Here is a 27,920-nt window from a genome sequence, read left to right on the forward strand (position 1 = left end):
TGAGGTACAGCAAGGCTTTTTAGAGAACAAACCTGGAGGAGTGAGTCATCACTTTGATGTTTGTGATGAACAACAGGTGTTGTCCAGGGTCAGACCAAGGTTCTATACACTCTGAGAGGGGGACAGCGCATTGTTGTCAACCGTGATGGAGAGGTCTTGGACTGGACAAACATTTCCCCTAGAGGAAGAACAGCTCTGTCACGTCTAAGAGTTGAGCATGAGATGGTGGGCCGACATCCAAACACAAATGTCTGCCAGCCACACAGTAGTGTCTGTTTCCTCCTGGTTTTTGGAATGAGGGGCAGGAAGGCAGTTGAGTGCATTTCACATAGCAATGGCAGTGGAGACCATGTGAGGACTTGAAGGAGCCAACAGTGAAGATATACATCATGTTGTCAGGGCGGATATGAATTCGATGCACTGAGACAGAGATGACTCATGAATCCAAATGTCTAATTCCTTGAGGACACTACAGATGGAAACAAAGCCAGATAGCCCACCATATGTTTAAATCTGAAGCATCAAGTCATCATTTCCACTCTCTATTCGGAGAGGAATTCCTTTATTTATAGTTTTTTTTTACCAGGTGAATTGACAAGAACAAATTTTCTCACATCTACAGCAATGTTCCGGGGAATAGTTACAGGAAGTGGAGAGGGGATGAATGAGCCAGTTGGGAGCTGGGGATAATTAGGTAGTCAAATCAATTCTGAGCCACACCCACCATCAGGAGAGAATTCTCTCTGAAACCCAATCCAGCAATAACGTTTTTTTTCCCCCCAAGACCTGATCCATGACCCACAAAATAACAAAGTGCCTTCCAGAATTACTTGGCCCCTTGGTAAAGGTGTGCAAAAACAACAACTTTTAACTGTTGTTTATCAGCTTAATCTTACACTCAAAATACGAGAGTAACCTTATCTTTAACCTTTAAGGTAAGCAATTTTAAAGAAGAAAATCTTTGAAAAAAAAAAGTGATTATTGGAGCCTCTGTATTTTGTACTTAGGGTAGCACCCTACCCTGGTCTAGAAAATGGCTGTCATGCCAGTGTCTCAGGGTGTGGCAGTGCTAACCTCTCTGCCGCGTTCCGTCTGTATTAATCACCAGCATGGGAAAGATGGCAGCAACACCCTTTCCCCACACCTGTGTAACATTACGCTGATTTAGTTTGCTTTAAGTTGCCACCTCTGGTTAATTCACACATCTCATGTGCGCTCCCGTTGTCATTCTATGTGAACCTAAGGATTGTACACTGCGCTCCTGGCGCCCATTTGCCTCCACCACTCTCGCCCTGAGTATTTGACTATAATGTTTGCTGAGATGGGAGAATATAGCAAGGAATCTGAGGCCTTTCATTAAAGTAGAATCTCTCCACATCCTTAAAATTCCTTGGTCCTCACTTCGTCCTCATATTTCAGCTCAAGCCACGTTTTAATGAGCTTGAGATAATGGGATGGCCATTACAAAAGTGTAATCCTTTTTTGTTTGGATCTGGAATAATACCTTGGATCACCGTCTTCCTGGAAGATCCATTGATGACCCTGTTTTGGCCTCCTGGCAGAGACAAACTGAATCCCGTCAAAAATCTCCAATACACAGTGATGTGGCACCATGACAACTCTTTAGACTTAACAAGTAGCCTGGAGTTATTCAGGCTATTTCCTAGTTAAACCAGTACTAGCCACACATGTTTAAATTGACATAGGCTATTAGTGAAAGCCTGAATTAATGTAAAAATCTCCACTGACCATGTTGTCGTCCTCCATCATAACCTTTCTTTTTATTTCTCGTTATCCAGCTTTTGCCGGTTTTGCACGAGTTAGGAGCCAGACAAACTTAACCTTTGCAAAATAGGCCTATTGTCACGTGGCCGGATGAAACATTCTCTCTGCACATTTAGGAATGTTCCGGCAGCGTGTGAATAATGGACCGTTCTCTATTCTCTTGCAGTGTTGCGTGGTTGGCACCCTACAAGACTCGGGGACTATACAATGTCTGCCTCAACGCTCAAATAATGGATTTGGCGACGCAATTCCAGACAGCAAGCTCCTGGGTGTGTTAAAAGAAATATATATATCTTAATTTAAAACATTTACCGGACCACAATGTATTGTTCTAAACTGCAACCTGACCAGCAGGTTTGAAGGATGTTTTCATTCCACCCATCAGTTGTTGTTTTGTGGGTCATCCACGGGGAACTGGGGATATCTGACCTGATGCAAGACTCCTCTACCAATACACAGAACATTGCTCTTCCATCCATTTGTTTGCTTGTTTTCATTTGTTTAACTGTCATTTTGTCCGTGCCTTTCTTGGCACATTTCATTCCCTGGTGATGGACAGAAACTCCTTCTCTCTGCAAGCCCAGACTGTTGGTGCTTTCTGCTGCATATGCACATTACCGTGCACACTCATTTCTGCCTTTGCACTTTTGACACAGACTCATTGTAATTAGAGTGGGTTGGAGAGAACATGTTTCCAACTCCATCATGGTGAAACAGGTCCATTGCCACAAGATGGAATTTAGTGTTATCTTAGACAAAAGGCCACAACAACACAACCTCTCTCTGGTGAATCACACACAGACACAAGCACACACACACACACACACACACACAGAGACTGGGCTATCATCCCTTTAAAGCCTTTTGTTTCCCACAAATAGTCACTGACATTCTCCATACCCCACTGGAGCTCTCTTGCTCATCCTTCTGAACAGAACAGAGTGGGAGGGGAATAGGAGAATACTGCAGGTCACATTGTTTCATTTCTGCTTCATTTCTGTCACTCGTAGTCGTTCCTCTCCGTTTTGTTCAGTGGGGCGTGTCTCTACCTGAGGTAAGACAAGGGAGAAGCTGAACTGACAGATCTCAGATCAGCCTCTTGCTGCTTTGTGTTCCCAGGAATAGGGTCTCTGAGTTGCCTGCATTGCTCCTGCCTACAACAGACAGGGACTGGGGAAAACCTCCAACACCAAAGGTGGCTGTTTTGAATGATAAATACAACTGGGTGGCTGGTCGGAGGTGAGATAGCTCCTCTGTCAGTAGCTGGGGTTTCTTACATGTCCTCTAGTGGAGCCTCTATGGTTGTGCCTGGCATTTTACCCACCTAAAACCCACACACAAACAGACAAGTGCACACACACGCACACACAGACACAGTCAGCCTCAATTTCCCAGTAACCCCATAGCTTCCCAGGGCTTATCTGTCAACTGGCAGACATGGGAAATCACCGCTCTCAGATAGCAGGTCTCTCTGTTCAACTCTCTCCCTTCTTCTTCACCACTGTCATCACCACTGTGCCTTTTATGCTCTTTTCATGCCGTGGCTCTTCTCCCCAGGGTGATCCTCCTGACTAAATTATAAAGGAACTGTCCTTCGTCAAACATTTCCACTTCATTTGAAAGTATAACCTAATTCAGGCAAGTACAGCGCTATTCAGTATTCATGTGCTTGCATGCACACGCACACACACACACATGCAGAAAGTCAGTATAGAGATTAGTATGACACGTAGTTTAGAAATAATGCAGTTTCCATGTGTCCCTTAATAACTCTGTCACTGTCCAGCAGTAAAAAGGACCCCAGCTCAAATCAAATTTTCATCATTTGGATTGTATTCCTAAAGAGGCTTTGCTCTGCTTCTGCGTAAGGTTAGTACAGTGTCTTCAAGGACCATTATCCAACCACAGGTGAGGTAATTGTATTCCACAACTGTACCAGCGTTTACCCTCGTGCTTTCCCTACCTCCCAGGTCATTCAGATGCAAGAAAAACGTAAGATGATTCCCTAATATCATTCTATTGACAGGACTGCATGTTTTTCTCGGTCCATGAGCAGGAAAACTGCCTTCAATCTTAACGGCCCGGCGCTAGAAAAACAATCACTGAGGCATGTGTCCAATCGCTCCGGGAGATGCTGTTCTGTTCTGGCAAACCCTCTCACACGACAGATTCGTGTCAGGGCTGCTGCCCAAACTACACTGATTCCAGTTTCCCGCTTTCTGCATATCACTGCAGAGACCTAAAGTATCTAAAAATGCTGTCAGATTGGATATAATATATACACTAGTCTCATAAGTCCTTTATTGGCAACATTGTTTAATTGGCAACAGCACTAATTTGATTTCTGAAAGATGTATCTTACTTAATTTAGTTTTAACATTAGGAGTTAGTTAAATAACAGGGAGCTGTTATTAAAATGTCCACAGTGCATTCGGAAAGTATTTACACCCACATTTTCCACATTCTGTTACATTACTGCCTTATTATTAAAATTGATTAAATTCCTCTACATACAGTACCCCATTATAACAAAGCAAAACAGATTTTAGATTTTTTTGGCAAATCTATAAAAAATTCAAAACTGAAATATCATAATTACTAAAGTATTCAAACCGTTCTCTATGACAATCAAAATCAAGCTCAGGTCCATCCTGTTTCCATTGATTATCGTTGATATGTTTAGACAGCTTAATTGTACAATTGATTGATTTGTAAATGCAAGATTTTTTTTTTTTTTAAATACATTTAAACAATGCTGTTTTTCCTTCGTCATTATTGGGCATTGTGTGTGGATTGATGAGTAAATAAAGAGTGGAGAGATCCAGATGCACTGTATGTAGGAAATTTTTTTATTTAAATTGGCCTTCACATTTTGTCAGGATTTACGATTGGGAGTGGAACCAGTTTACTAATCTGATTAATTTATATATGAATTAATATATATAATTATATATAAAATAAATCCTTTAACGAACTAAAAAGCTAAAATGTTGTTTAAAAACAGGGCAAATTGTGACCCACTTGAATATTAAATATGCAATATAATTTATTGAAAGGTCCTTATCCTATTAATATTATATTAATATATAGGTTGAAATTAAACAAGACTACTGTAAATAATTTTGAAAAACATCATGTGTGTTGTTTTGGACAATTTCCCAAATAAAACTATGAAATGCAATCCTGAACATCATGTTCTCTAGTCCATATTTCTATTTTCTCATTTGATGATATCCATATGAGAAAAATCTATTTCTCTAGACAGGACTATATTTTGTAAATAGGGGAGTCTCATGTCTCCTGGCAGTTGCTGAGAGAATACAGCATTAAAAAATATCTTAAAAAGATTATACTTGTACAGCTCAATACTGGTATTTAACTTAGTTTGCCTGGTTCTAGACTTATTGAAATAGCTTCCACTGAACTGTCTTGGTTCACCTAAGGGGTTTATTCCACGATAGAGAAGATGGATTATGTATGAATATCTCACAACTCCAGCTCTCTTGCGGAATGAATCATTTAGAGGATTTGGAGTCTTCACCAAGATGTAATCGATGTCAGCTATAAAAGTACTACCAAATAATATGTATCAAAAGTATCAAAGTGTTTACTGGAAGTGATAAGGTACTTTTGCTAGAAAAGTAAAAGGATGAGGAGTCACGGTCCCATATTTTTAATGGTTTAATTGATCAAAAGAAATGCTATGGCCCATTAATAGATATTCACCCACTAATGTATTGAATAGAGTACTTAAAATGGATCCATTCTTTGTATAGATCTTTTTTGTACTCGCCCACCACGTATATTGATTATAAGAGCATATACCTATGTTTGCTTTTACTAAACATGTGTTCCTTTTGCCGAGGTTTGTTACCATTCAAATTTTTCAGGACACAGTGCCTTTCATGAATAAACGTCCCACATTAGCATACCTTGCAGCTTAGTCTTGGGGATCTTGCCGCAGGGCTTGGTGGCGCTGACTGTGTTAGGACAGGTGGCATCCATGAGAGCCCGTTTAAGCATGCCAGTCCGGTTCTTTTTTCCAGTCGCCATGTCACATTCTCCCCAGGCCTGGAAGTCATACTTGCATTCCCCTACAAAGGGATGGTTGCATTAAAATACAAATAACACAGATGTGATCTTCACAACCACATTTTTTCAGTTAGTAGACAAAAACACAAATTTGCATCTGTGTTCTAAGGTTCTCTTTCCTACAAGCTGAATGTTTAGATTTGAGCCGACATGTGGCTGGGAAGGCCCATGGGGATGGGCGGTATCACCAAACCGTTACGAGGGTAAGAAAATTACAATAATGGGGAAGGTAGAAAAAGTGGGAGATAAACAAATATAAATACTAATCAAAAACATACATTTTCAGGTGATATGCTATTGTTGCGCATTTGGTAACTCGTGCTCATCTCATGCTTCCCCCGGTGGCTGGAGTGCCCACAAGATATGCCAGAGGTTGAATGTGACTGATCAAGCAGCAAATTAAATGTAATTACATATTTCTGCCGAGAATGTGTAATTAAAACATAGACCCTCAGGCTCAGAGAGCTGCTATTGTGGATCATCCTTTTAATAATGTTCAATTTCCTTTAAACAATCGGATCTTTTTAAACGGATCAGAACCAGCAATATGTGCCAAAATATTTACATTCCAAATAATCTCATCCCCCGGACATAAATCTACCAAGCAGACACTAACACAATGTTATTAGTCAGTGTACCGTGTAGTTTCTCCTGCCAAGCCATGTCCCTGTTACGCTCGATTCTGCCTAACTTCTACACTCTGAAGATTCCATCTGTCTTTCTCATGTTCAATGGTGCAAATCATTTCAAATTCAATAGAAAAGGGTCAAAGACAACGTATCAAATGTCGAAACTGAAACATATTGTTATTGTTTCTTGAAAAATATATGCCCGCTTTGAATTTGATGCCAGCAACACGCTTCAAAAAAGCTGGGACAGAGGCAATAAAAGACTGGAAAAGTTGCATAATGAAAAACAAAACCTGGTGGAACATCTCCCAAACATTTTGTTTAATTAGCAACAGGTCAGTAACATGACTTGAGTATAAGTCTTTCAGAAGTAAAGACGGGGAGGGGTTCACCACTCTGACAGACTGTGCAGGCAAATAGTGCAATTTAAGAATAATGTTTCTCATTATTGCCACCGCCTTCTCTGTCCATCATTTAAGATGGACTGAGGTGAAGTGGAAAACTGTCCTGCGGTCTGACGAATCAAAATTTTTTATAATTTTTGGGAATCATGGACGCCGAATTCTCCGGGCTAAAGAGGAGTGGGACCATCTGGTTTCTTTTGAGCACACAGTTCAAACGCCGGCATCCATGACGGCATGGGTGACTTGCACTTCTGTGAAGGCACCATTAATGCCGAACAATACATACAGGTTTTGGGGCAACACATGCTGCCATCCAGAAAATTTATTTTTCAGGGAAGGCCTTGCGTATTTCAGCAAAACAAACCACATTCTGCACGTATAGTATCTTAACAGCATGGCTCCATAGTAAAAGAGTCCGGGTGCTGCCTGCAGTCCAGACCTGTCCCCTGTTGAAAACATTTGGCGCATTATGGAATGACAAATACAGCAAAGGAGACCCCGAAATGTTGAGCTTCTGCAATCCTATATCAAGCAAGAATGGGACAACATTTCAATTTCAAAACTACCGCAATTGGTCTCCTCAGTTCCCAAACGCTTACAGAGTATTGTTATAAGAAAAGGTAATGCACACAGTGGTAAATATGCCTCTGTCCCAACTTTTCCGACACGTGTTGCTGGCATCAAATTCAAAACAGGAATGTATTTTTACAAAAACAATAACATCTCTCAGTTTCAACATTTGATACGTTGTCTTTGTACTATTTTCAATTAAACGGAGGAATAAATGATTTGCACATCATTGCATTCCGTTTTTATTTGCATTTCAAAGCAGCACCCCAACATTTCTGGAAACAAGGTTCCACATCCATTCATCACTTTATGAAAAGAAAACCTTTCAGCAGTCCAGAGATTGGATTTCATTTCATTGCCTTGGTCCACCATAAAGTCATCTCCCTAAAGGCTCAAGGCAGTTCCAGGAAAGGACAGCTAAGTTCTTATATGTAAATGTATGTCTGTGTGTGTGTGTGTGTGTGTGTGTGTGCGTGCGTGCATGTGTGTGTCTGTGTGTGTGTGCATGTGTGTGCTTGTGTATGTGTCATCCCTACTTCTCTTCCTTTTGTTGGAAACCCCTGTGTTTATGCCACTCGTTTCTCCATGCCTTCCTTTCAGATTAAAGCTTAACCCTCAGTCACCTGGTTCTGAAATCCCCGGGCATTCAACTAGGGGGGCGTTGACAGGAGCATTTTCCCAAGAATCCTACAGGGATATCCAAAAGTGTGGACACATGCCCCTATGCCCGCAATTTGACTGTGAGCATGCTTCTGCACACCCCTAGGGACAGTGTCCGGTAGCTGTCGCACATGACACGACAACACGGACATGCGAACAGAAATGAAAGCAAACGCACAAACACACCCGTGTCTACCGCATTCTGAATAAGAACATCACTCTCACATCCGAAACATGCAGACTGAATTGCAAGGAACTAAAACACCCTACTCCGTTGTGTGGAGGTTCCCGAATAAAATATATAGAATAGAGAAAAAGTAACCATGAATATAAAAAAAATATCACTTTATGGCAAGAAAATAACAACACTAGCCGTCGTTTGGGTTGCATTATGCGCGTGTTCTGAGTTTGCTCCAGGCCCACAGACATGCCTCCAAACTGCTTCTTCCAGTTGCAGGGGATCTTGCAGCGTTGGGTCTTGATGGTCTGCCTGCAGTCAGTCCCGGTGCGTGTCCCCTCCCTGGTGCCTAGGCCGCAGTCCCCCTCGTTGGCCACGCACACACTCCACTGCCACTCCCCGCAGTCAGACTTGCGTTCCTTCTTCCCTGCGGGATCATATTTGCATGCACATGCACGTGCGCGTGCGCAAACACACACAGACAGTTGTTTGAGTGCTTAACTGACATACACAAATTTACAAGACTACGTGAACAGGGGGTTTAAAAACTTTGCTACGGCTTGCAGTCAGGAGGCCATGGTAACGTGCACACACACGTTACCATGTGAGGTAACGTGTGTGTGCATGTGGTCAAGATTGTAAAAAATTAGGACCACAAACCTACACCTGTATCCCAGGCTTTCTACACGCAGTTCAATGGGCTTATCTGTAAAGTCTGCTCCATGTAACGGTTGATATGATGGCCCACTTCCTAACTCAGAACCTCCCTCTGGCCTTCCCCTACAACAGCATTTGGCTTATTTGGCATAGACAACACTATCATCAACATCAAAGCAGCCTCTCTGACAGCAGAATGCTTATGAATGCGGTGAGGCCATCTGTCTTACCTCAATAGCTACTAATATGAAAAAGCAGTAATCTCTAGGAGTCTGTGTATGAACAAAAAACAATAACGATGTGGTACAGAGTCTATTACATTTACAGTAACTGAGCGTGTTATTGGTGGTAGGGTACCAGAGTGCTATATTGTATTTTGTTGCCTGGAACCTTATAACCGGTCCATAACAGAAAAGGTGAGAACATTGTCACCAATAGCCGCATTTAGAAACATGCAGTGGGAGACAGAGACGTCAGCACAGTTTATAGCAGCAAGCATATACAAAAACAGACACAACGCTGTCTTTGTTTGCCGACAGATACTAGAATTAAAACCGCCTAAAGGGAAATTAAATTAACGTCAGACCACAAAGATGGGCCATAAATGTGTTGACTGCAGTTAGGCCAGGTGAAAGCTATACTGCCACGATGAAAGGTTCAATTATAAATATTATGGCAAACCAGGATACAAACTGTCATTGTCAGCTTCCTGTGAGCCCCCTCATTAAAGTGTATTTCTGATCAAAATCCATCTATCCATTGAATTGCCAGTGTTTCTCACCTTGTTTCTCAGCTTTCAGCCCCTCGCCCGCGGCCACTGTGAGTACCAGGAGGGCCATGACGGCCAGGCGGGTCCACTGCTGCTGTCCTGACATGCTAGGAGGGAGGAAGAACAAAGACTCCGTTGGGAGGAACAACAAGTACTACGGCATTGGACGCCGTGGGAGATATCCCATCAAACACCTTTCTTCACCTCCCTCGCGTTTCTTCAGACGGAGGGTCAGACCAGATCAAAAAATCCACAAACTTTCACCTCCTCGTGGTTTACAGTTGCAGGGGAAGCTCAGGCGGTTTGATAAATAAATGGTTGTGGTAATGGCCCACCCTGCTGTGTGCTGCGCCATGCTCCTGTCTACAAAGAGGTACGATTGTTAGGAAAAATATGGCAAACACTGATACAGAGGGGTTTGGAAATATACGCTCTGTAGACAATTACTTAGGTACACTCATATAGTTCCGGGTCAGACCCCTTCAAGTAACCCAAAACTCTTCAAGGATGGATTCTACAAATTGAGGAGGTTCACCAATTACACAATACCCCCTCCAACTCTATAAATCACAAGTTCCAGCTATTAAAGGCTGCTTCATGATCTAGGTTTCATGACCAGACAAGGGATAAGGAGATCCACAAGCTGGGGATATTAATAAGCACCCTTTTGTTGTGAGCCATGCTTGACAGCATTGGTGCGAATAGAGACGAAACAGGCAAGTCCCTCCCTCTCCCAGAGACACATTGTACTGGTACACCACAACTGGAATCAGAGCAAGGGCTTTGGAGACGTGTACTTTTATTAGGTTTCCTATTGATCAAACAATCTTAGAACATCCATGTGTTAGGACTTGGTCAAAGGAAATCCAGCCTCCTTCACTCTATACTACCTCCCGAAGCCGACCCTAGCCCCCACCCACTACACATCCCGTTTGAGACAGGCCCTCACCACAACAAGAGCCAGTCAATTCCATTTTTGAAAGTTTTAAAATGAATCACTGCAGTAACAATAATGGGGAGAGCGCATTTTTCCAGTGGGGAAATGTTTAAAAAAAATCAGGCAATCTAATAATTTGGACAGGTAAGAGGCATTCGCGTCGGTAGCCCTGGGCGTCCGGGGCTATCGCTTGAATGAATAGGCCCGGATCTCAATGGACCAAAAAATAATAATAGCACCTGATCTATTCATCTGTAATTCCGATCGCGCATTATGACAATATAGACGTCGCTAGCGTGTACATCGAAATTTTCCGCATGTACATTCAAAACACTCTTTCTGCCAGCTCGATAGGTGTGCGGAGCCATCTGTTTACATCTTTATCCAAATTCCCTCTATTCTCATTTTCTAGGAATATCCATGTGTTCTAAATGTACCATTAGTTGAAGTTTAAACATAATGTTTGCTTAAGAACTTAACAAACAAAAAAAAACTAGGAATCCACTAAGTGGCTTTCTCCGGTTGCTTAATCTGTTTTGTGAGCACATACAGTTTCTCAGCATTTATAAAAAAAAACATCTAACCAGCTTGACGATAAGCGTTAGCCTGAGGCCATCAAGGATAGGTTATATTGGCTAGCTTGTCTCGTTTTTTATCAATTTGTGAATCTACCAACTTTGTCATGAGCTTTGATTTCAATTAAACAACATTTAAATTACACGGATTCCTCAACCATTGGTGATCATTGATAAAAATGACTGCTGCTTTTGGTCATTATTTTCAGGCTGGTTAAATCGGGACAAGCCAGGCACCAAAAGTGCACCTAAAAAACTATACCAAAAACAACTACTAACATTTGTAACAAACATACTTGCGCGTGACTGGAGAATTTGGTCTTGTTATCTTGTGTCGCCTTTTCCCGTCATTTCTACTCGCCACACCTTTTTTTTGTACTGTATTCAGCAGAACCTGGCGAATCAGCATATCAGCAATTACAGTAAATTTACTACCAGGAATATTTTTTTTCCCCCGAGGTCACACAACTAAAAAGCAATTGCCTTGATCAAACTGTTCGAGCTACCAACTCCTAAGTTAGAATCAGGAGAGCCCTGGAAGACGTTCCTTGGACGTTTTTCGTTCTGCTGTAAGACGCCCATAACGTGATATCAACCAAAATGTAAGTTGGGAGTAGCTGTCAAATCATGACCTGCACTTACAAATAAAATCCTTTAAGATTGACGGTTGGAGATAAAATTGATTTTCTATATGCAGAAGAGTCTCTGGAAGGAGTTGGTTTTGGTTTTGCTCTTGCTCTGGGACGCCCACAAGCTGATATACAATGGTAAAGGTAGGCACTGCAGGCTGTTGGGAAATGGTCAGAAATTTTTGTTTTCCAAAAAATCATACATATTTAGCAGAAAGCTATGTCTAACATACATCAATGTTTTTCCCTTTATTTGGAAAACCTTTGTAGAAAACGTTTTGTAGAATCTGCTTGTATGCAGAATAACACTAAAGGCATTTTCATTGTAATCTTGTTCCACAATTCTTTGGGAGAGCTATGGTCTTACTCCATCAAAATGCAAATAAATCTGTGGAAACTCCATCAGAAAACAAGTTAATGTGTTAACTTTGCACTAACTGCAATGTAAAGAAAATAAAGCCTTGGTCCTGTAAGTGTTAAGATGAATCAGGAAGTTGTACTAGCAAATGTTTTTTTGTTCTTCTCTGAAGTTTTCCTTTTGGTCAAACGAATATTTGCTTAATTCAGTCACGGTTTTCTAAGCGTGTTTGGTCAACTGTTTGCAGGCTTTTTTGTTAACAGCTTTCTTGATTTTGATTGCAGTTGTTGCACGAAGCTTGGATTGTGATAACACTTAGCGCAAGCACATTGGACAACGTTTGATTTTACACGTCAAATGAAAAGCTTCTTTGCCAAGTCATAGTGAATTTTGTCCTTCTAATTTGCACATGCGAAGGCCTAAGCAGCATTCCATTCTTCTACTGGCATACTGTTATCCTTAATTCCTAACTGTTTTCCTAACTATTTCTTTCATCTGGTATTCAAGGCATTTGTGACCAGTCTGGCTAACCCCTTTTCCTCTGTGCCCCTCTCTCTCCAGTAACTCACTGATACCTACCCCCTATCTTTCTAAGCTACATTCTTATCCACTGCAAGTTTTTCCAGTAATTGTGTTATTGTAAAATGTTCATTATAATTAGTTAAGAGTTTAGTCCTGTGGAAAATGCCAACATCCTGCACATCACACCCCACATCTCTAGATTCAAGTGGCAGGTGAAAAGCGGAAGTCACGTTTCAATAGGGGTTTGTGTTCAATTGACAATTGGATGAATTTAATCTTTAATACGGTTAACTCACTTGATGGGTATGGTAACATGTCTCATATAGCGAGGATTTCTAAAGGACGAATGAACTTCAAATGTTTCCCTTCCTGTCTCTCCCTGCAGCCTCCCAGCAGCTCATTAAAGATGGACGCTGTTCTAATCACTGGTGCAGCTGTGTTCTGGAACTCAGGGTGGTGATCGCTCCCTCTTTTCACTTTTGCCTTCTTTATTTAGCAGATATCCTAACCTGCAATGGGGTAATCAGGAAGAGTTAAGTAATTACAGAGTGCCTTGATGCCAAAACGCTCCACTGTGCCCAAATTACTGCAAAAGGTACAGCCTGGCGGGAAATGTTTTTCCGTTCCTCAAATTTAATTAATCATAAGCGGACTGGCTGTCACCCTCTCCCTGATTCACAGAGGTCTCATATTTGTATTATTTTCCGGTTTGCCTTTGCATATGTTAATGCACCCACATCCATTAGTTGAGGTAGGCAACATGGAATTGCTAATGAATTTAAAAGCATTCTTTAATGCTTTCCTTTTATTATAAGGCAGCTTAGCACCCCTGCATCCCAGTGCTAGCTCTGATGAGGAACCAGGTGCATTTGGATGCTGTTTTGCTCATGTGCAACACTTTTCCAATTTACCGGTGAAAGAATATACAACAACTCAATGATGCATCTTTTCAGGAACAATTCATTTTGTACAAGTTTTCATTGGAATGACATTTTACAAAAGCCACTACTGAAAATAATGATTTAATGTGATAGTTCATTCGCACTGACATCTGTGCCTCATTCTAAGGTGAGATTTATGTGAACTGAATTAATCTGTGCCTCATTCTAAGGTTAGCCTTGTGTGAACTGAATTAATCTGTGCCTCATTCTAAGGTTAGCCTTGTGTGAACTGAATTAATCTGTGCCTCATTCTATGTTTAGCCTTATGTGAACTGAATTCATGTTCCAAAGGGTCCACTGGTGTTTACTGTAAAGGACAACTTACCTAATCAATTGTCTGAAAACTCCTCCAAGTGCCTGAAATATTCCCCCTTGAAACTTTCTCGCCAGTCCATCTTTTAGTTTGCTCTTGTATCCTCATCATACTTGCTTTAAACACTTGTTGTTCAATCCCCCCCACACTAAACCCCTAATCTGTGAGGAAACCCGCTTGGCTCATGAGCACCACTTAAACTACTGGCTATAAATGTTCATAAACCCTGTAGTGCTTCTTATATCTTTTGTAATTCTTTTACTACTTTTTCACTTTTTGTATGGGAAAACAATTGTTTTACGATTAGTGTGAAGTTATCTTTCTGAAATGCATCAAATTGGTGAAACTACCCAATTTAAATAGGCTGGAGACCTTAAAGTCTGAATAATGCCTGGCTCATGCCTGGCTAATCATAGTAATTTTGTAAATACCGGTTTATTTTGGCATGATGCATCACTCACGAACGTTTTGTCAGTATCAGAGCAGTGGTCTGGCAAATATTGCATCAGACTAACTGACTTATGGACAGAGATTGATCCATAGATTATTGGAGGTATTCATTTGCTAGCATGCTTGTGTAGTCATACATTTAATGAATTCTTTACCCCTGAAGCCTATGGCGCAACTAAATAATAATTAGCTTAAACCAAAAAGTGAAGTACACACATTATATATAGAGATGAAGTACCCATTTCCATTTTCTCTTTCAGCATAGTTTTAGATTTATACCATGCATACAGTATGTCCAAACTCAAGTAGCTTTTCAGAGTTAAAGAAACAAATAGGCAGATTCATACTTGGGAAGAGTAACTCTATGCCTGCTGTTGTTTGGAAATTTGGATACAGTATTATGTTATATTCATGAAAAGTCACCTACAGTAAAAAAAAATAGAAAGTGGAATGAGGTTTATTGAGGGTGATTATTGTGAAATTTTTGAATATTATGAAAATGGGAAATCTTCTGTACACTTGCAAGATTTACATTTCAAAGTTTGGTATGCCCAGCAGGATAAACTAAGACATCATCATTAAATTCCAAATAAATCAATCGCAGTTTTTTTGTGAAAAAACAACAATATAATTTTCCGTTTCCCTTGCCCTACCTTAGGATTCACTAGAGGAACAGAAAATATACATAATTTCCTTGCCTTATTATGTGAACTGAACTCTGTTCTGAAGGGTCCATTGGTAAAACTTTTAATGTACAACTGACTTTAATTACCTAAACAGAAATTCTTTCAAGTACCTGAAATATTCCCCCTTGAAGCTTTCTCGATTTTCCATCCTCTCGGTTTGCTCTTGTATCCTTGTCATACTTTCTTTACATTACTTCCTCTCAAGTTTTATTTTTTTTAGCTCCTAGCCCCTGTGCTTTGGGTCATTCAAAGAACATTCACTCCGGGCATAATCCGCTTTCATTGGATATTATTTACATTAAATAAACTGCACATAGTGGAAGCGTCAATTGTTATTTAGCATTGGCTTTCTAGGAGAAAGTATAGGTGTTGCAATATTAATAGATATTGAATAGTTATAATTGACAAACGTGTGTGTGTGTGTGTGTGTGTGTGTGTGATGACAAGCAGTGGTTCAGTATGTGCATCAAATCAAAGTCATCACATTATACATGAATGCCTCCGTTACTTTCAACAAATTATATTTTTGCTTTCAGACACCCACTCTGTCTCCCACACTGTTAACCCCTCTTGTTGTCGCTTACATCTCTCTCTGTTACACTTTCTAACACACACACACACAGTCCCAGAAGCACCTCTACCTATATTCTGTACGCTAAGAATATTCCCCCCTCAAAAAACAGGTTTTTAGATTTTCTGTTCACTCCTATTTTATTTGTTTGACTGTGATCTGTCGAATATGTGAGATAAACCGATGCCCGTTTTCATAAAAAGACTAGCCATGTTCTCCTCTTTAAAAAACAACACAAAGACTTTTGTGCTCATTTGTAGTCATCAAGGTTTCAGATAAAATCCAAGGAAAAAAACATGTATTTAAGCAACTATGTATAAATATACATACAGCCTTACAGGGACTGAGATCACTAAGTATAGGTAGAGATATGTCCATTTTCTAGGAGCCCTCTTCACCCCTGTCTATGTTTTAATAAAAGAAAATTATGGTGAGATTGAATAATGTGTAATTTACCTAAAATAATTCCCTGTTTACACAAGAGATTATCTCTCTATACACAACCGTTTAAAGTTTGGGGTCATTTAGAAATGTCCTTGTTTTCTAAAGAAATGCTAATTTCTTCATCAGAAGTACAGTGTATACATTGTTATTGTTGTAAATGACTATTGTAGCTGGAAATTGCTGATGTTTAATGGGATATCTACATAGGTGTACAGAGGCCCATAATCAGCAACCATCAGTACTGTTTTCCAATGGCGTGTTGTTTGTTAATCCAAGTTTATCATTTTTAAAGGTTATGTGATCATTAGAAAACCCTTTTGCAATAATGTTACTGTAGGACCGCTGAAATCTGGTGCACTGAGTAAAGCAATAAAACTGTCCGTCTTTAGACTAGTTGAGTATCTAGAGTATCAGCGCTTGTGGTTTTGATTACAGGCTCAAAATGGCCAGAAGCAAAGGACTTCTGAAACCTTTCAGTCTATTCTTGTTCTGAGAGATGAAGACTATTCCATGCGTGAAATTGCCAAGAAATTCTCGTACGGTTTTGTGTACTACTCCCTTCACAGAACAGCGCAAACTGTCTCCAACCAGAAGTGAAAGTGGAGTGGGAGGCCCAGATGCCCAACTGAGAAAGTGGACAAATACATTAGTGTCTAATTTGAGAAACAGACGCCTCACAGTTCCTCAACTGGCAGCTTCATTAAATAGGACCCACAAAACACCAGTCTCAACGTCAACAGTGGAGAGGCGACTCCGGGATGCCAGCTTTGCTGAGTTGCCTCTTCACTGTTGACGTTAACAACCGTGAAGAGGCGAACTTGGGCACTCCATTTCTCTTTTACACACACACAATTATTTCTTTAGTCCCATTTGGTAACGTCTTGATTGTGGGAATTGTCCGCTTTTTTCCTGTCTCTTGCCAGTCTTTAGTCAGTTCTGATCACGTCTCACATAGGTGACTGAAAGGGGCCTGTAGCCTCACGCTTTTAGTACTTTACCTCTGTCATCTCTACCACCACCTTTCCCTCCTTTTCCCTCTCTTAAGTACCTTTATCAGCTTTCTCTCTCTCTCTCCAGTCATCTTAATTGAAGTTACATGGGCTTTTTTCCCAAGGAACTGTTGAAATCACTTTGAGACTAGTTGATTAAAGCTGGTCTGAGGGACAGAATTTGCATATGGTGTGGGGAGTTTGTTTTGGCTTTTTATTAAGGTTTAGTCAATCCTCTCCCTTGCTCTCTGGTTTTCCTTTACCACCCAAAAAGTTCTAGAAACTTCTGTTATTCTATTAAAACGTATATTATTCTATGCTACTATTATGGCCATTATATTTTAGATCTTTACAGATGTGGGCTGTTAGGTTAATTTAGTCAGAACTGAAACAAGGAGAAAGGAATTCAGCAGCAAATTAAGTAATAAGCTGAAACTTCTCAAAGAACATTAAAATTACCAGTATAAACACACAAACAACTTATTGAATGCAATAAACATCACGTTTTGCTAAATGCAGTGAAGCAGATGCAGATTCAGAAGGTGCAATAATCAGACAGCAGATTAATTCAATCATTTCAACGAGTGAGATTGGAAGAAAATGTCAAACATTCACTCTAGTCACTGGCAGTAGCGAACTCAAATGAATGACGACCAATGGAAATGTACAGTAGGCTTTAGGAGTGAAGGTCAGAGAAAATAAATAACTAAGCTTCCATTTCTTTTCTTTTTTTTCTAGTGAATGTCAGTGGCTGCTGTACTTCAGAAATACTGGTTCATTTTGTGTAGGTTTTGGAGGCAAAATATGACTCTGTAGTTGCGATATACATACCATGTTTTCACTTAACCTGATAATAGACTATAGAAACTACCTATTGAGCTCGCCCAACTTACCAGAGGACTGATTTACAATGAGATGATAGCATTGTTCAAATGATTGCTCAACTGGTTTTGGAAAATTTGCTTCTAATCTAAAGTAAGTTTTGAAACCTAATCTATAATAAGTTAAAATTTATTTTAATGACATCAAAACATTTTAATTCTATTCTACAGCACAACCACAAATGCATGCGTACCTTTTGAGAATGTCTGCTGAATGTGTTGACTTCGTACTGTACCTGGATTGCATGCAATATTCAGAAATAATGCAAACCTAAATATATCAACAACATTTTTCATAACAAAAGAACATCTATGAGTGTTCATTGCTCTGGCAAACCGCAAATACATCCGCTCAAAACTGAAGTATTTCCTGTAATTTCTAGGATTTTTTTACAATATTGCAGACATGCAGTGGATTAAGTTCAGGTACTTAATTTTGGATTCATGTTACGATCTCCCACAATGTGGTTGAATTGAGCCCTATATAATTTCTGTTGTGTAAAAAAAAAACAGGGAAAAAGCGACGCTATTCCAAATAAAGCGTGGACACTGCTGAAAAAACATTTTAATTTAAACTGACACATTTGTAGAAACGACTTCAGTAACCCTTTCCAACCCAGTGCTCAACAACTATTTGGTATTGTAATGTGAAGGGTTTTGCACTGTAAGACGACGTAACCAGCCTGGCTTATGTTGTTGGTGGACAGAGAATGCTGTCAGTCACTGTAATCCTATACTATTTTTCAACAGTTTATCCCAGAATACCAAGTCTGGAATAGGAAAACCCAATATATCACATAAGGAATAAAATATGGAAACCAGTTGACTTTTTCAACCCATATCTAATATCACACTATATCTAGGCACTGTATTTTTAGATTAATGTGTACCTCATTGTATCATCAACAGTGTGCGTCAATCTTTCACGTATCTTGATGAAGTTTGTTGTACTGTATGCTGAAATTTGCTTGTCAGTCTCTCTAAGTTCTGAGAACATTCTTTCCTAGTTGCAGGGCAGCATACCTACCATTCAAGGGAAGGCAAACAACCCAAGCAAGCCATTCATTAAGATAGCTGATATTAGGTTGCTCGCTAGCTTTGTCAGTATGCTACTGTAGGTACAGTTAAAAAAGTAAGAAAAACAGCATCTGAAAATAAGCTGGATTTGCATCTAACCTATTTGCTGGATAGGTCAGAGAACATCCTGAACATAGCAACAGTCATTTGTAGGGTAACCATATACTTGCATAATGACAGCATTTGAAGTGAGACAATAGACAGTATGTAGTTGTTTTTTGTTCAGGGCACCAAGGTAATCTACAAAACTGGCATCTCAAAGAAACCCATACAAAAAATATGCTGGGAGAGAGAATAATCCTGATATGGAAATTACCATCACCTCATTTTGGACCCACACCATAGCAAAGGGTAGTACCTTTGCTTTGCATGGGTGTCTTACCACAGCTTACTCTGTACCGATAATGTTGCTTTGTGTGGCATATTAGACTATAATAATACATTTTATTTGGGGGACACCTTTCAATACACTCAATGACATCTTGCATAAAAATGGGCCTATATACAGTGGATATAAAAATCTACACACACACCTGTTAAAATGCCAGGTTCTTGTAATGTAAAAGAATGAGACATCATATCAGAACTTTTTTGACTTTTAATGTGACCTATAATGTGAACAATTCAATTGAAAAACAAACTGAAATCTTTGAGGGCGAACATTAACCAATTAACCAATCACATTCAATCTCATGTTAAATAGAAGTCATTACACACCTGCCATCATTTAAAGATCACAAAGTTCAGCTGTACTAGTAGTATTTTCCTGACATTTTCCTAGTTGCATCTCAGAGTAAAAGCCATGGTCTGCAGAGAGCTCCCAAAGCATCAGAGAGATCTCATTGTTGAAAGATATAACTCCGGAGAAGGACACAAAATAATTTCCAAAGCATTAAATATACCATAGGACACAGTGCTGACAGTCATCATCAAGTGGAGAAAATATGGCTCAACAGAGACATTACCAAGAACTGGATGTCCCTCCAGAATTGATGAAAAGACAAGAAGAGAACTTGTCAGGCAGGCTTCCAAGAGGCCTAGAGCAACATTTAAAGAACTGCAGGAATTTCTGGCAAGTACTGGCTGTGTGCTACACGTGACAACAATCTTCCATATTCTTCCTATGAATGGGCTATTGTTTGGGATGGCAAGACTGAAGCCTTTTCTTACAAATTAAAACATCCGGCTGAATTTTGCAAAAACAAACATCAAGTCCCCATAAAGCATGTGGGAAAATGTGTTATGGTCTGATGAAACCACGGTTGAACTTTTTGGTCATAATTCCAAAAGGGATGTTTGGCACAAAAACAACACCACATCACCCAAGGAACACCATACCCACAGTGAAGCATGGTGGTGGCAGCATTATGTTTTGGGGCTGTTTTTCTTCAGCTGGAAACCGGGCCATTATGAACAATTATGAACAATTCCAAACACCAGGCAATTTTGGCACAAAACCTTCAGGTGTCCGTTAGAAAGCAAGAAGACCAGCAGAGGAGGAGTGTAGGGAGCTGGAGGGGATGTAGAGTGGGAGGAGGTCCAAGAGGTAGGATGGTGCTTGGGTCTTGAATGTGATCTGATATTGCACAGGGAGCCAGTGAATTTGGATAAGAGTCGGTCTGATATGTACAGATGTACTAGTGTACAGTAGGTGCAATATCTACTGGGGAGGGAGGAGGCAGGTTTGGTGGAGAGGTGGCTGGGTGTCATCAGCATAGCAGTGGAAGTAAATGTTGTGGTGTCACATGATCATCCCCAGGGTTAAGAGGTATATAATGAAGAGGAGTGGTCCAAGGACTGACCCCTGGGGGACACCTTGAGTGACAGTTGCACAGTGTAATCTATTATTGTTGATACGAACATGTTGTTGGTCAGTGAGGTAGAAGGAGAACCTGGAGTGAGCAACCCCCGTGACACCAACACTAGCCAGACATTCCAGGAGGAGTGGATGGGAAATGGTATCAAAAGCTCCCCTCAGGTCTAGGAGGACAAGGATGGGTATTAGGCTAGAGTCAGCTGTGCAGAGGAGGTCGTTTATTACCGTCCCTTATCACTGAGTTAAGGTGTTTCATTTGTTGCATTAATTGAATTCATCCACACAATCATTATTTTATTTTGAGTAACCTCATCACGAACCCAATGTTCAAGCCAGTGTTGGTACATAATGGTGAAAGTAATGTGCCTAACATTCAACCACATTTTCTACTTATACACCGTTCCTTGATGCGTTTTTGTTATATAATAAATATTCTCAACTTGCCCCCTGTTAGATCCAATATCTAAGCATTCTTCCATTGTTCTTGTGTAGGACTGTACAGGTTTCAGTTGTTTCAGTTTATGTTCTGTCTGCTAGATTGACATTTCCAGATTGGAGTAAATATTGAAGAGAAGATAAAGGGCTGCGGAGGATGTTTGCTTTGATCTGGCCTGACCAGGGTTCTGCAACTCTTACGACAGGAGACTTTTTTTTCTTTTTTTTCATCTACGAAAATAAATATATAATGTTGAGGGAGACGAGCACGAAATTAAAGCCCTTTTCAAGGCACTGTCTGACATGCAAACCACAAAGGGCAGTCTGGTCAAATTACCAGAATATCTGACAAAGGGTGAAAAGCAGTAGACAGAGCAGCTTTCTAGTGAAGTTGCAGAGAGAATTAAATATTGTGAATGTACAGTAAAATATGCTACAGATGTGATTTTACTTTTTATTTAAATACCCATTGATGAATTAAATTGGCTACCCTCATCAAACCCCATGGTTATTGAATAATAATAGGCATTGTATGCGCAACAAAAATACAACATTTGGGAACCCCCAAGTCATTGTGAAATACCCAGCATATACCTTTAATTTGACCCATTTCCTTTGCAGGTTGAAAACCTTACAAGCCAAAGAAAATAGCAGCCTGTGGGCTCACTGCACATGCAATTCCTTCATGCACTCTTGCAATATCCGTCACTTATTGGTGGTGGACTATGGTGATCAGATTTAAAATATCCAAATGTAGGACAACCGACAGATTTTGTGACCCTCACAATAGAATTTGTAATTTCGCTGTGACAGAACATTTGTTTTTTCATAGATTATTTTTTTTTTGTCATTCCACCTAGTTCAATCTAGCGCTTCAATGAGGTGGAGCAATATCATGCACAGCCCCGCTCTCCATGAGTCCGACTGCTGCACACTTAGACCATTGAACAATCCCTTAACGTGTACATATTTTACATTTTTGTTGGCCGAGCTGCTCACGTTCCCACAGAACGAGCTGTAGAGGGAGGTTGAGGACCACGGAGAGCTCACCTACGAAGACAGCTGCTTCGAGCCAGGGAGCTCTGAATGCAGCTCATCTTGTTAGCTTCGACGAGGCACCGCTGTCTTCAATTAAGCCTGTTCGGGCCTCGTCTGGGCAGGGATAAAGGGAGCTTCCAGCCAGGTAAGGTGCCGACTGCAATTTGATATTGTGTTCACGCTCCTTCCTGCAGACAGTGGAAATGACTGAGAGACCCAATATGTCACGAGCCAGCCCGATAGAAAAAACAAAAACACAAGTGGACAAATTCAAAAAAATAAAATTAAATGCAGGTGTCTACTGGTCATATTTTCTTGTTTATGCTAGTAGTACAATAACAATCTGAAATATCGCCCCTTTAACATCTTTTGTTGAAATTAACACCTTCATGCTTTGCCCCATTTACCCTCGCTGTCGTGTCTTGTGTTCTCCCACCATGCTACACCAATGAAAGGCAAGATTGAAGTTAGTATTCTGGCATGGGAGGGTGTGTCCTGTTCCTTGTTCCTTCAGTGAAACCAAACTATTATATTCTTTATCCAAAGTTACCTAACCAGGGCACGCCATTGTGACCTGCTAAATGGAGCCCGTGTCCCTATCTCTCTGACACTTATGTTGTTATTCAGCTTTTTCTACTTGCGCTGTCTCCCTCTGTTATTACCGACGTCTATGGTCCTGTTTCCTCAGTCTCTCTGGTTTGCTTCCATACATCTTCTGTCTCCATATAGTGAGCATTTCCATTGATTTCTCTCCATAATGTTAAATTACATCTATGTTCATGGCTTCATTTTCACCTCTATGAGTAGGTGTTTCGGTCTCTTGAGATTGTGGCTTTTTGTAGCTTCTTGGCAGCTGGGTTCTAGTCCTCATTATCTACACACTGCCTACTTCTGGGATGTCTTAGGTACTTCCTGTAAGAATGAGGACTAGTATTATACTGTGGGTCAATGCAGTGGTTCCCAATCCTGGTCCTGGGGACCCAAAGGGGTGCACGTTTTATGCCCTCACCCCTGATTCAAATTAATGGACCGGGATCGGGAAACAGTGTTAATGTTACATTTACTCAGGGTTGGGGCTACTGTAGTCTATTCTCTTTCATATATGATGTCTCCTGTCAATCTAACATGGCTGAGCTATTACCTGCTGCACAATATGTTATATGTATGTATTCTCTAATGCATGGACAAAGGGGAAAATAACTGCTATTCATCTTTAAAAATCAGCATTTTTGCAATCTGTGTGCTCCACTGAGCCCTGCCTAAATCATTCAGAATATCAGTCCTGTGAGACAATGATCAAATGCAAGTGGTGCTGGAGCAGGAATTTGACACTGCCGCTCTCCTGAGTGCGTGTACATTTTAGATTAGATGTGAAAACACTAAACAAGAAAGACCATCAGCAAAGTCTGAAGCATGGCTCCATCACAATGTATTTGGTAATGCACGTATGCATCGATATTTAAAGCGGAATGACTTAAGATGTACAAAAACAACATATAATAAATAAATAAATCCTGAATTTCTTGAGACCTAAAAAGAAAACTGTGGTATCATGATGAATTCCAATTGGCTTTCAGCTGGTCTTATTCATTGGGTCTGTCAGCAAACAGATATTGGTTTTTGTGCCTTTGTGTATCCGAAATAAGGAACCACTTGTGCTTTCATTTCTGACATTCCATAAGTTTAGATAAATTAAACGGTCTGTTACTATTTGCTATATGCGCTATATCCAAGGTTTCAGCGACTGTTTTATTTCCAGCTCTCTGGGATGTAGAAATTGAGGTTATTTATTTGTTTGTGTGAACAGATGGAACAACCCTGATATGCCAAGGATGTCACTCCAGGCCAAAACAAATTATTCACTTTTATTGCATTGTCTTTGTGTTCGTCTGGAGTGAGGGCCATGGGATGGGTAATGTCAAAACAGCAATTTTTCAGGGTTTATACTTTATCAAATCTCTGTATGGATAAACCAAATATTTGACAAGTGTTTTACCGTAAGTGTGGAATTTAGCATTTCATTTGAAAACATTTGGAATGACAATCAATCTTGGACAGTGAAATCTGCAGAAATATCCCTGTAGTTTTTGCTTTCTCTTAAGAACTGCCATGGACCTGATACAGAATGTCCTGGTGCATTTATTGCGTCCTGCCTCAACCTCACAACTGAGCTCTACACAACTGTCTGACTAATAACCGACTCTCTGTAAAGCTTTGTTTGGGGGATGTCTGTAGGCGCAGGATTTGTGGGGCCTTTTTAGAATAGCTTTTTGTCCTTGATGTTGGAAAAATACTGTTAGCACGACCTCAAGTTGTATAACCACTTTCTGTTGATCTGCTGAGCCCAACTCCGACTGGGATAGTTTGTTTCACATGTTAGACAGTTTGAAGGTGGTGTGAGAATTCAGAGTTACTGTTTGAGAAAGCGACGAACTTGGTGCTAAATTACAAATTCTGGGGGATGCAAACCATCAAACAAACAAACCACAGACATGAATAGAGCTCTGTCAGATAAATAATATAATGATTCTAGGCACAGAGGAACTAAACCGGGTAAACCTGGTACAACTGGGAACACTTACTTCCTAGATGCTTGTCTTCCTTCTATGGTAAAACATTAACTGCTTCAAAATTGATATATTCAACTTATTTGAGTAACAGTTATCAAATATTGTCCAGACGCAAAAAAAGATTAAAAAACAGATTAACTACTGCCCAAACAACTGCATGATGTCCCTTTACCTGCCTTTTTACCCAGGCCAGTATGGTCATATAGACCAAACTCTATCCTTAACATGATCTAGAAAATATTTGGCTAACACCCCTAGCTTATTGGTGGGTAAATTAAACCACGTTGATAATATTGTCTTCATTCCAAACCGAAACCCTCAGTCTTGGGAAACTCTTAACATAATGTGCGCTAGGATAGCCAAGATTGATCTTGATGTTGTGTCTGCTGATGCTCAAAAGGCCTTCAACTAGGTCAAATGCTTTGTGCTTTTATGTCAGAGACTGGTTCTCAAATCGATTGAACTGCTGTGTAACGTCCTTACACATCCCTTTAACCTTTATAGAGTGACAATTCAAGGTTGTGCACTATCAGCACTAACCTTTCTGTTAGCAGTAGAGGCTCCCTCACATGCAATTGAATCACATGCACTAATACATGGCTGTAATAATAAAGACACTACATAACATCTTTATGGGGAGCATGTGATTACTAAGACACTGAGGCGGACATCAACAAAGCCACGAGAGAACTGACAACCCCTGGAGCCCTGTGACTTCAGCAGATAAGGCTGAAGGGAATTTGATACACAGCAGTGTTGCATAATTCTTTTCACCAATTAACCGATTGTGGCTTATTGTTCTGTGTCCGCTGGCTGTAGTGTGTGTAACAGTATTTACCTACGTAACGTCCTAAAACCCATTACATGAAACTATAAAAGAAACACATCTTACTGTTAAAATGGTTGGTAGTTTTCGTAATATATGGTATCAAGTACAAGCCTTTGTAATGAAAATGGTCTGCAGCCTTAAGGTCTACTGTACTGTTTCCTAGATTTTAATGACACTGAATACAACTTTCTGGAGCACACTTGCAGATTTTATTTGAATTTGATTGGCTGATGCACAACCGTGGGTAGGTGTCACGGGGGCTGTTTTACTGTGATTAACTGTGCCATACTGTACTTGGCTGTTTAAACTTGTGAAAATTAGCTTATACCTACATCTGTTTCGTTCAGCTCATTAGAATAATGCCTGATTTTAAAGGGTTTTTAAATTTTCTGTAGGTTATTTAGCAGACTCTCTTATCCAGCCATTGTAGATAACAACAAGAACATGAATATTTCAGTAACCGAGAATGTTATTGGGATTTAAGTGGTTTGGTTGGTTGGATTCCAATCAAAATGATCAATGTCTATTTAAAAGCCAGCATAAAATAAATGTACATGACAGATGGGTGCAAGAAAAAATACTGTGGTCCTATTCTTTAGTTGGCTCATTATATACATTCTATATAACATGTTTTTTTATTACGTTAACAGCTGTCATCGACTTTTCAACTATTTATCACTACATTGAGTTTTTAGATCCCACTTACAACCTTTATTGGTAATGTTCGTTTACTGCCTCTGGAGGGTTTTGCCAGACTGAGTGAAGTTGTCTGTGCACCAGAAGTTGCAGCAATGGCCCACACAGGCAGAGATTAAGAGAGGATTTTGGCAGGAGAGGAGACGAAAACACGACATAATTTGGAATCTCGGAAAGGTGAATTGTTGCTGTGACATCGTACCGGCAACTGGAAAATAGAAAATGTTTTCAACTTTTGGCAACTAATCAAGGAGTCAAACTGGCTGAGAAATACCACCCCGTTACCAAAAACGTTGGGACACTGTGTAAAATGTGAAGAGAACCAGAACGCAATGATGTGCAAATCATTTAAACCCTATATTCAGTAGAAAATAGTACCAAGATAACATATCAAATGAGGAAACTGAGAAATGTTACTATTTCTTGGAAAATACATACTCATTTTGAATTTGATCCCAGCAACAGATTTCAGAAAACACTGGGACTGAGGCACCAATATTCTGGGGATGTTGTGTAATGCTAAAAAACTGAACCTGGTGGAATACCACACAACTAATTAGGTCAACTGGCAACAGGTCTGTAACATGACTGGATATTAAAAGATCATTCCAGAGAGGTTGGGCCTTTTCAAAAATGAGGATGGGGAAGGGTTCAATCAATCAATTCACCGCTCTGTAAAAGACTGCGCAGGCAAATCGTGCCAAAATTCAAGAATAATGTATCACAATGTAAGATTGCAAAGAGTTTGGGGATCTCATCTGCGGTACAAAATATAATTAAATGATTCAGAGGATCTGGAGTAATCCAAAACAGGTTATGCATCAGTAATCCAAAAAAGTTGAAAAGGAAGGTTTGAGCGAGGAACAGAAGCATTCCATTTGCAGTACTAACTTATTTTTAACCCTCACTCAAAACCTTCCTTTTCAACTTTTTTGGAAATGAAAGTTAGACTGAGAAATGTTAAATGCTTATCCTAAAGAGGAGAGGGACCATCCTGCTTGTTATCAGCGCACAGTGCAAAAGCCTGTGATGGCATGGGTGACTTGTACTTCTGTGAAAGCATAAGTGCTGGACAATATATACAGGTTTTGGAGCAACATATGCTGCCATCCAGGGAATGTTTTTTTCAGGGAAGGCCTTGCTTATTTCAGCCAGACAATTCCAAACCACCTTCTGCACGTATCACAACTGCATGGCTATGTAGTAAAAGAGTCCAGGTGTAAAATTGGCCTGCCTGCAGTCCAGACCTGTCCCCTATTGATAACATTTGGCGCATTATGAACTGACAAATACAGCAAAGGTGACCCCAAACTGTTGAACAGCGGAAATCCTACATCAAGCAAGAATGGGACAACGTTCCTCTTTCAAAACTACAGCAATTGGTCTTCCTCAGTTCCCAAACGCTTTGCAGTGTTTATA

At 40.1% G+C, this 27,920-nt stretch overlaps 1 protein-coding gene and 1 long non-coding RNA gene across 7 annotated transcripts in view; one reads left to right on the plus strand and one right to left on the minus strand.

Annotated features, from left to right (window-relative positions):
• Window positions 1-27,920, minus strand: part of ptn (pleiotrophin) — a 43,694-nt gene that overhangs the window by 2,883 nt on the left and 12,891 nt on the right. Inside the window, exons 2-5 of one of the 5 annotated variants that reach the window (XM_020042782.3) lie at window positions 22,419-22,594; window positions 9,757-9,851; window positions 8,572-8,745; window positions 5,718-5,879 (exon numbers count right to left, since the gene is read on the minus strand). In XM_020042782.3, the coding sequence (XP_019898341.1) occupies window positions 5,718-5,879; window positions 8,572-8,745; window positions 9,757-9,851; window positions 22,419-22,465 (478 nt within the window). In that variant the 5' untranslated portion in view covers window positions 22,466-22,594. Of the gene's footprint in view, window positions 1-5,717; window positions 5,880-8,571; window positions 8,746-9,756; window positions 9,852-11,552; window positions 11,751-11,898; window positions 11,980-22,418; window positions 22,614-27,920 lie in introns of those variants that run through there. The other 4 variants (XM_020042781.3, XM_010892604.4, XM_010892600.5 and 1 more) reach the window with 4 other exon arrangements.
• LOC109614973 lies at window positions 11,769-13,439 on the plus strand. Of its 2 annotated transcripts, none has more exons than XR_002195989.2 (3): window positions 11,769-11,858; window positions 11,954-12,029; window positions 13,151-13,439. It is a non-coding gene; the product is annotated as an uncharacterized LOC109614973 (long non-coding RNA). The 2 variants fall into 2 exon arrangements; XR_002195990.2 differs by having other exon boundaries at window positions 11,954-12,023; window positions 13,151-13,231.

This window comes from Esox lucius, chromosome 23, assembly GCF_011004845.1.
Source record: "Esox lucius isolate fEsoLuc1 chromosome 23, fEsoLuc1.pri, whole genome shotgun sequence".
Classification (NCBI taxonomy): Eukaryota; Metazoa; Chordata; class Actinopteri; order Esociformes; family Esocidae; genus Esox; species Esox lucius.